This window comes from Equus caballus, chromosome 1, assembly GCF_041296265.1.
Source record: "Equus caballus isolate H_3958 breed thoroughbred chromosome 1, TB-T2T, whole genome shotgun sequence".
Lineage (NCBI taxonomy): Eukaryota > Metazoa > Chordata > Mammalia > Perissodactyla > Equidae > Equus > Equus caballus.
This window is the reverse complement of record NC_091684.1, coordinates 161,735,808-161,745,485: the sequence shown is the minus strand read 5'-3', so window position 1 is coordinate 161,745,485 and position 9,678 is coordinate 161,735,808. Positions and strand designations below refer to the sequence as shown.

The window sequence follows — 9,678 nt, the reverse complement described above, 5'->3', positions numbered from 1 at the left end:
AGGGCATGAGTGAGGGACAGAGAAAGCCTGACAGGGAAGGAGGAGGAAAGGTCAACGAAAAGATGCCTTATTTAGACACTGTGGTGGGTAACAGGGACTTGATCCTGCCTGACCTCCTGAGGTGTGGAAAGAAGCCTCCCACAATTGTCCAGCGGGACAGAGGCAGGGGGATTTGTCTACTGGTCCCCGTGCCGCCCTGGTTAAGGGTTACCCCCGAGCTGGAGAGCTCTCCCAGGACAGAAGGCAGATAAGCCAGGCCTGACTGCTCTCAAGGAAGTGAGTGGATGCCGCCAGCAATGGCCCACTGCAGACATGGCTAACATCAGAGGCGAAGTGTGTAAGCTGGGGCAACAGAAGCTTCTGACACAGTTATCATCTCCCCATTTTACAGAGAGGAAACCAAGGTACATGGAGGTTACCGCGCCTGCTCAACGTCATGAGGCTGGTCTGTGGTAGAGCAGGGACTCCAACATGGGCCATCTGACCTCAAAGCCCACGGCCCTACCCATGTGTTCTCCACCCTCCCACGTGAGGGGTGATGACAGCTTCACTCCCCTCTTCCCTGGGTAGCTCCACCCAGAGGTTTGAGCAGTCCAGCCACCAATTCACTTTGGAACCCATGTGCGTGACATTTATTCCACCACTGCATTTTCTGCTTTGGGAATCCATTTTTTAAGTCGCAACAACACAAGAAAATGCTCCTTGCAACGCTCTGCATCTGCACTTACGGGAAAAAATGAACACCTTTCATTTGAGATCATGTAGGAAGAGAGAGGTTCAGATAGTACACCACTTGAGAGGGAAAAGAAGAAACAAAAAAACACAGATCACGCAACTCTTTTTGAGTTCAGAAACTGCTTTTCAATTTTTTATTAAAATGTAATTCTTCAAAGATTATATAAATACACCTGGCAACGACCTGTTAGAAGTCAAGCAACTGCTTCAAACCTACACGAGAAATACCTGCCAAATTCTGCCCGGAATTTATGAAGTTGGACATATATATTATCAGAACGACACCAAAGTGGCTACACTTGACAGATTCTCCTAAAGTGGACGAGATTTTCTGACAGATTATGATTCCTCTTGATGAAAGCTGTAACAATTGTGAAGCTTCTGAAACATAAGCTTGAAGGGCCACACGTTAACTCTCAGGGCAAGGACCTACAGATGGCATGCACGGAGGGCCGGGGGGCAGGGCGCCGGGTGGGGCGCAGGTCCGGTTCCTGCTGTGAGCACACAGTGCTGTGAGGAAACAAAGCACAAAGAGGAAGACGCTCCCTCTGCAGGGGAAGGGTCTTTGGGTTCATATTCTGGAATCAAGAGACAGCACACCCAGGAGAGGAAAGGAAAAGGACACTCCCTGCACGCAGTCTGAGTTCCTCCGAGGGACAGGGGCCAGTGTGGGAACAGGAGATGTGTGAGGACCACTGCCTGTGGGATGCAGGAGTGTGCCAGTGAGAATGTCCACTCCCCTTCAAGCTTGCTCAAGGCACTGGACTGGCTCCCCTACGTGTTTTAACAAGAACAAAATGCCCCGGAGAGAGGAGCAGAGCTGGCACTTGAGTTGCCCTCAGTAAGAGTGAAGTGTCATCTGTGGTTTGAATTCAGCCTGGTGAAATCCATGGGAAGTGGACTCACACTGCCTGCGAGAGCCCCAGGGTGTAAGCAGTCGAGGACACGGTCCTCCCTCTTCCGTCCAGTTTGGCTCCTGCTGAAACTTCACTGGGAAAGAGGGAGTGGAGAGCTCACCTGGACTAGGGGTTTTCTCGGCATTTTACAATGATTCATCCTTTCTCCCTATTCTGTTCCTCCATTGTGTCCAAAACGAAGGGGGGACCACAGTTGTACAAACAGACTGAAAATGAGACTGGCCACACCTGAGTTCTGGAGTCCCCAGAAGGGAGACATCTTTGTCTGACTTTTCCCACTCTTTTGGGCAGAATTACCTTTCCTAATCAAGTATTTTTAGCTGGATGTTTCCAGAGGACCCAGTTTCTACTAACTTTGCATTTTTTGGGGAGAAACTGTGAAGCATATGACTGGGCCTTCCAGAGGAAAGATGTCAATGCCAAGTCCCTGTCTTCTCTGAAGAGAGAGATCAATATAAAAAATTTTTAGCATTTGTCACGTTTAAGTCAATCACATAGGCATTTCCTTTGTGGCCACGCTGTTCCCCAGTTACCCTGGGCTCCCCTTCAGTGCCCTGCTCCCTTGAAGCTCATGGATGGTTTTCTCTCCTTGTATTCTCTGCTGGGCCCAGGGGACTAAGGAGTCCTCAGAAAATGCACACGGAGGACCCACCCCGAGACCCGTGCCACACTGCCCAGCTTTCGTCTCCACAAAGGAATGTGGACTTTACTAAGGACATGGGCCACTGAGATAAATGTATATACTCCCTCAATAAAGAGGACATTTGATTTTACATAGATTTCCCTCTCACTCAACAGCATCTGGCCCATACAGGAGGAGTCAACCCAGACTGGGTTGCAATGACATCACGGAAAGCACAGGGCCAACTCAGGGAGGGCAGGAACGTGGAAGCTCCCTGTTGCATCCAGGGATTTACAATCCTTGCTAGGAATCCACCTTTGGGAAAATGCTCACTTTATTGTTTCTGCTCATCTTTCGCTCCACCCTGCCTACCTTGGGCATCTTTGTCTGGATCAGCTCCTCTGGGGTGTTACCCAAGGGGGGAAGCAGCCGCTTCTTACTGTTTCGGGTCTCTGAGAGCCACTGAGGAGGCAACTCAAAAGGCCCAAAGCCAAATTGTAGGGAATACTTTTCAGGGAATGTCTCAGGTTCCACAGAGGCTGCTGCTGCCACCTGGGATACAGAGTCCACTGTGCCCGGGGGTGGGGCAGGGGGAGCGAACTGTGGCCCCTGCTCTCCCTCCAGGCAGCCAGTAAGTATCTCCTTGGCCTGGAGGTCAGCTGAGCCAGTGTACTTGGCTTCGCTCTCTTCCTCATCCTCCGTGGGCTTAAAGATCTGCTGCTGCCCAATGTGGAACATCTCCAGGAGCTGGCTGCCCGAGCGCATGCTGGGCTCCAGGCTGGCATCAGCCATTCCGCCCCCTGTACTAACCACATTGCGGCGACTGTACCGGTGGTGCAGTTGTACCAAGGTCCCTACCAAGCACTTGCGGACAGATTTGTTCACAGTAAGAAAGAGCACAGGGTTTGCCAGCAGAGAGACTTTGGGCAGCCAAATGGCAGTGAGTAGCAAGAAGATGGAAGTGTCAGGGACATTGAGCACAGTCTGGTAGACGACCAGGGTGGCATAGGGCACGCTACACAAGATGAAGACCATCACCATGGAGAGCAGGGTGGCGTGCAGCTCGGCCTCCCGCTGGGAGGCATAGGGGATAGAGATGGTGTTCTGTGGGGTCCGGAGCGCTGCTATGATGACCTTCTTCTTCTGGCTGGCACTCAGGGCCCGTCGGATCAGTATCAAGAAGAGGAACACCACAGCCACGGGCACAATGACCGTGGTGATGTTATAGATCAGAACGTATACCAGGTGGCCCAGGGAGTTGCTCCAGACTTCGGTGCAGGTGGACATGGCATAGATGTCAGCCACATTGGTCATTGCAAACACAGGGACGCTGGCCACCACTGCGTGGGCCCAGATGTACATCACCAGTTCACGGGACTTGGCGTCAGATATTTTTCTCTCCAGCGGATAGAGGACTGAGTAGTACCTGCAAAATGCACAAGCAAAATTCAGTTCACAGGGAAAGAGACGCTTTAAATTAGGGGAATCTATACTACCACAAGTGGGAGAGAGGGGAAAAAAGGTCAAGTTCTTTTGTTCTTCCTGAGACAGCAGGAACCACTGGTGGACTTAGGAAGCCAGGCCTTGGGTTTTGAGGACTTTGCTCTACAATGAGAGGCATCACTAGACCAAAAGAGCACCTTTCCAAATGGGGAGGGCAAAGCCCTGCCTTCAAGGGACTCTCAAGACTGTCTATCAGGAAAACAAGCAAATAACTTCATTTCACAGCTAGCTATATAATGACTGCCGCTAGGATCAAATCTCAAAGAGTGCCCTCAATATAAAGGATGTCTCCGTCTGCTGTAAAGACTTCTGTTTTTCAATTTAAGGGTAAATGGTAAATTGTAAAAAAAAATTTACATTTGCTGAGAAGCTTTAGGGTAATTTTCAAAGCCAGTAACAGAAAGAAATTGGTCTGCACACATCTCCAAAGCACCCTTATGTCTGCACTGGGTCTCATTAGCATTTACAGCTGCTCAGGGCAGAAGAACCCAGTATGAAAGATGGACTCTGACAAGGACTTCCACAAAATCAATTCAACGGGCAAAAGTTATGCCTGCTCAAAAGCCATTGTACCTATGATAATCGCTCAGTAACCCTAAGAGCAATTAATAGGTCTAAAATGCCTACACGATTAGATTTTTGTTAAAATCAGATGAGACTTCTTTTCCGTCAAGCTTTAACTTGCTTATTCTGTAAACACCTATTCAGAAACCAAAAGCACCTTGTTTCAATGTTATCAATAATTTGGGAGAACTGAGTAATTTTTCAGACCCTAGAACCACATCTGTCATGAAAGGGGTGCCAGCCGCTGTCAGAAATACCATGAGTTTCTTCACACTAGCTCAGCCCAGGTCTCTGCAGTGAGCCAATGCTGGAGTGGACCTTACAACCCTATTAACATTCATTCACTCATGGGGCCAGGTGAACACGCACACCTTCCTGGCACAAGGACTTCTGAGCACCGCCTATGTGCCAGATACTGTGCCAGGCACAAAGATGAAAAGACACACAGAAGTGTTTCCAAACTCAATGGGGAAAAAGGCATGCAAACAAACAATTATAAACGGACAGATGGTGGGTCTACTGGAGGTATGTACACAGGAGGTACGGGAAAGGAAGCACCTGGGAAAATGTCAAGAGAAGGTGGCACTGTGGTGGAGTCTGGCAGGGGACAAGCTGGGGGAGAGTGTTCCAGGCTGAGGAAGATACGATGCAAACACAACATGACCATGGATGATCAGAGATGGATGGAGCACGGTGAAATGTGTTCTAGATCTCTTTCTGAGAGGGGATAAAAAGAGAAAGAAATGTGTAAGTTATGTATGCTCTCAATTTTTTTTCTCTGAATATAGACACATTTTCTAATTACGACTCTGTAAATTCAATGTGATGCCCTGCACCCACACATGAATACACAGGAATCCACTGTCTCAGACACCCATTTGTTAACTGACAGGTAGCAGACACAGGCTTCCAGTCATTTCTGCTTCCATTACATGTTGGGAAACAGGCCACAACACAAGCACATAGGCTCGTTATAAATAATTTTGTTAGTGCATAAACCTCTAGAAGATGATGCAGGAAGTGTAGGTGGCCTCCCAATTAACTTACTGACTCGGTGGCATAAAATAAATATCCAAGAAAGAAGTGAGAGAAAGGATTGTCTTCATGCAAAATCTGCTTATGCCTGCAAGTAATTTGTATCGCTGAATAATAAAATAGGAATTTACCAGCCTTTTTTTCTACTAAAAGGAATTGTTTACCTTTTTTTTAAATGATGGCAAAAAAAAATCCAGATTTTCTGCTGGAAAGAAAATAAGAATTTCTTATTGTTTGCATATTTTCTTGTCTAAGACCGAAGGCCCAGAAATATCCCCCAGGGATTATTGCATGGCTTCCAGATATAACAGCAAACTGTTCAGAATAATGTGTTCCCACTCTTGTTGAATCCTATTCTTCAAAAACCTTCAGGATTCCTAGCAGCATCATTCACAATAGCCAAAAAGTGGAAACAACCCAAATGTCAATCAACTAGTAAATGGATAAGCAAAATGCGGTGTATCCACACAATAGAATAGTTTCAGCAATAAAAAAGAGTGCAGTACCGATGCATGCTACAACATGCAGGAACCTCAAAAACACTATGCTGAGTGAAAGAAGCCAGACAAAAGAACACATGTTCTATGATTCCACTTACATGAAATGTCCAAAAGAAAGCAAATGCATAGAGACAGAAAGGAGATCAGTGGTTGCCTGGGTCTGGGAGTAGGAATGGGGAGTGACTGTAAATGAGCATGAAATTTATTTTTAGGGCAACGGAAATATTCTAAAATTTGTAGTGATGGCCGCACAATTCTATAAATACACTAAAATTCATAGACTTGTACACTTAAAATGGGTGTATTTTATGATACGTAAATTATAGCTCAATAAAACTGTTTTTAAAAAACTTTCAGGAAAGAAAGTCCACAATGTGGACTGAAGACTTAAGACCTCACTGAGCAGACAGTACAAGGGGCCGCTGAAGTACACCTGCAGTGAACGCAGAATGGTTCAACACAAAATGCATAGGGTACCCGCGGGGATGTAAATTGACTTTTCACTCTGACTTGTCACTATTACATTCCAATGCTGTGCAGTGGCACTTTCCAGATGTTCAAAGACCTCTTGTTGAGCATGAAGAGACACGCAAAGTCACTGTAAAGCAGGCATGGAAAACTGGCATTGCATGGGGCACGTTCAGCTTGCTGAAGGGATTTGAGCGGCCCACATAACATGTTTTTGTTTTTAGGAAGATTAGCCCTGAGCTAACATCTGCTGCCAATCCTCCTCTTTTTTTGCTGAGGAAGACTGGCCCTGAACTAACATCCGTGCCCACCTTCCTCTACTTTATACGTGGGACGCCTACCACAGCATGGCTTGCCAAGCAGTGCCATGTCCGCAACCGGGATCCAAACCGGTGAACCCCTGGCTGCCAAAGCAGAACACACGAACTTAACTGCTGTGCCACTGGGCCAGCACCCCACATAATATTTTTTTGAATGAAAATTAACTGCCAATATTTTTAAATGATAGAATTCTAGATTTCTGATTTCTCTTTAAGAAAATATAAAGTCCTGCCCACTCAGTCTAATACCCACCAAGCAATTATTAGCTGCATCTGCTGAGTGACTGACCACCATGAACAGGAATGCAGACATACAGCCTCAACCTGGCCCATGTCACCTGCCTCATAAGCCCCTGTGTAAGGTGAGTTTCTAGTGAGAAACTTCCAAAGAGCTGGAGTGTCTCCCAGCAAGATCTGCTGGTAAAATGATTACAGACAATATATCTAGAAGAATGTGCCAATCAGAAGGGAACCTAGAGAAAAAGAGACATACTGGGGTGGCCTCTCTAAGCACAGGCCATAAATAATTCATTCAATTCTTCGTCATTACAACAGTGAGGAAGCTTAGGCTCAGAAAGGGTAAGCCACTTTGCTCAAAGCCACCCAGCAAGAAAGCAATGGAGGTTAGGACTTAAAGTCAGACTTCTGGCTCCAGAGACCCCTCTCTTGAGCACAAAGCCAATCACTGCTGCTAGTACGCTGAGGGCTTTGGGTGACTCTGTGTCCCTCCCTGCAGACAACGCCAGGCAGCTAATGAAATCGGGGTTCTGGGCCTGAGAGGCTGACGAGACTCCAGAGAGCAGCTCTGCAATCCACACCCTCTGAGGACATTAAGGTATTAACTATGTTCTGAGTGGATGAAGAGTTGAAAAATTCCAAAGTCATCTAAAATGTAGTTAAATTTATCGGAGGGTATAACGTCAGAGGAGCCAGTACTTTCTCTTGGGCAACTGTTCCTCTCCGAAAATCTTGAAACCAAAAGTAGTCATGGATGCAAAATACTTTTCAATTCTTGTTTGCTTATTTAATTCTATTCTCTAAAATGTATTATTATCTCAAACTGTCTTCAAGAAGTGCTAACAACAAAGGGAAAAACGGAGGAAGCTCTTGGTTATTGAGAGCTTTACACTCAACTTTGATCAATTTGATCGAATTATGTATGATGGCAGTAGCTCCGATACAAGAGTTATTCCCAAATGGATGTCCTTTTAAAGAGGATGGGAAAGAAAACAACAACCAGCACAGTATAAAGCCTTGGAAATAAATCCTCCAAAGGAACTGTTGTGTTATCTGGCCCAGTCCAACTGGACTGTCTAATCATTTGTTAAATAACCACTGAAACATCCCCCTTGTTCTTCCAGAAATGTTTTCATCCTACATCAAAAAACCCTAATTGCAGATTATCAATCAGAAGAGCAATCGACTACGAATGGCAACGCAAATACCACCACTTCCAACCAAGCAGAAGCCCCAGCATCCTCATGATGTAACTGCAATGCCACATCTTTTCTCAGCAGTCCTGTTTTCCATCCCCGGACTCCTGTTAAATCAACCTTTTATGATGCATCTGTTTCAGACATACATTCTCTAGTGACCACATGCAGACTGAGAAATGTGTGGAACATTAACTATTCACCATTTGGTACATGATGCTAATTTTCCACTATACTTAAAAAAAAAAAATTGCTCCCCTGGCTCCCTGATCTTACCTGTCCAAGGCAATGGCAGGGAAGCTGAGGATAGTCACAGAGCAGAAGACTTTGTGCAAAAACTTGACGACCTTGCAGAAGAGCATGGTGTGGATCCACCAGCAGCAGTGCGGACTGGCGCTGAGGACGATGTCGAAGGGCACGCAGACCAGGCTGGCACAAATCCCCGAGCAGGCCAGGTTTTTAATGAACCTGTTGGTGACAGATTTGAACACGGTTGTGCGGCAAGTTGACCATAACACCATGAAGTTTCCTGGCCAGATATGCAAAAATAAGAGAAAGTAAAAATAAATTTTTAAATAAAAAGAAAAAAGACAAAAAAGGAAAGAAAGAAAATATAGGTTAGAAAAAGATTGAAAAATCATATTTGAGAGTTGATTTCAAAGGATTTAATTTAAATACATATTATATTGTAAATTTATGTGAAATTAGTAAATCACTTATGTACATATCAAAAAGAGTAGAAGAATTTTTAGTGGTGAGTTTTGTTACTTAATTTTAGGCATAACAGTATGATGATGATGACTCAGTCTCATCCGAGAAGAAACAATTTGCTAGATATTACTGACTCTCAGGCAATCTACTCTTACCAAGTTTGCAAATGCTTCCACGTCACCAAACTCTGCCAGAGAAACAGGACGCAAGCCACACATGCACTTTAAAATTTTCTAGTAGCCATATTTTTAAAAAGTAAAAAGAAGCAGGTAAAATTTTAATAGTGAATTTTATTTAACCCAATATATGCCAAATATTATCATTTTGACACATAATCATTACTTTAAAAAGTATTAATGAAATATTTTCATTCTTGCTTTTGTACTAAGTCTTTGAAATCCGGTATGCATTTTTTTATTGAGCTATAATTGACCTATGACAGTGTATTAGTTTTAAGTGTGCAGGGTGTGCATTTTACTTTACACTTACAGCACATTTCAGTCTGCGCTAGTCACAGCGCAAGTGCTCAGTAGCCAGAGGCGACTAGTGGCTACTGTACAGGACCGCACTGTTCTGCACCTTTAGCAGCAACAGCACATTGGACTGCCTCTCGCTGAGCGTTCTCCTCTTGTGGCTCCTGCAGGTCTAAGGTTTCCCGGTTTTCCTCCTACCCTCCCACCTCCCCCGTCCTGGCTGCTCCCAGTCTTCTTTCCTAGGCCCTCCCCTATCCTCTCTCTCCAGCCTTTCCCTATGTTCATCACCCACTCAGGAGGCTCTCCGTGGAAATGCTGATGACTTCCACATCCACGTCCCAAACTAGGCCTCTCCTCTCAACTCCAGACTCCCATTTCCCAACTAAGTCTGGCACCC

General features: G+C 45.5%; 1 protein-coding gene across 3 annotated transcripts in view; it reads right to left on the bottom strand.

Moving 5' to 3' along the window:
* Nucleotides 1-838: 838 nt before the first annotated feature.
* GPR176 (G protein-coupled receptor 176) overlaps nt 839-9,678 on the bottom strand; it is a 108,791-nt gene continuing 99,951 nt past the window's right edge. For all 3 annotated transcript variants that reach the window (XM_070272174.1, XM_001503593.7, XM_070272173.1), the window contains 2 exons: nt 8,374-8,626; nt 839-3,700 (listed from right to left, as the gene is read on the bottom strand). In XM_070272174.1, the coding sequence (XP_070128275.1) occupies nt 2,578-3,700; nt 8,374-8,618 (1,368 nt within the window). In that variant the 5' untranslated portion in view covers nt 8,619-8,626 and the 3' untranslated portion in view covers nt 839-2,577. The remainder of the gene's footprint in view (nt 3,701-8,373; nt 8,627-9,678) is intronic.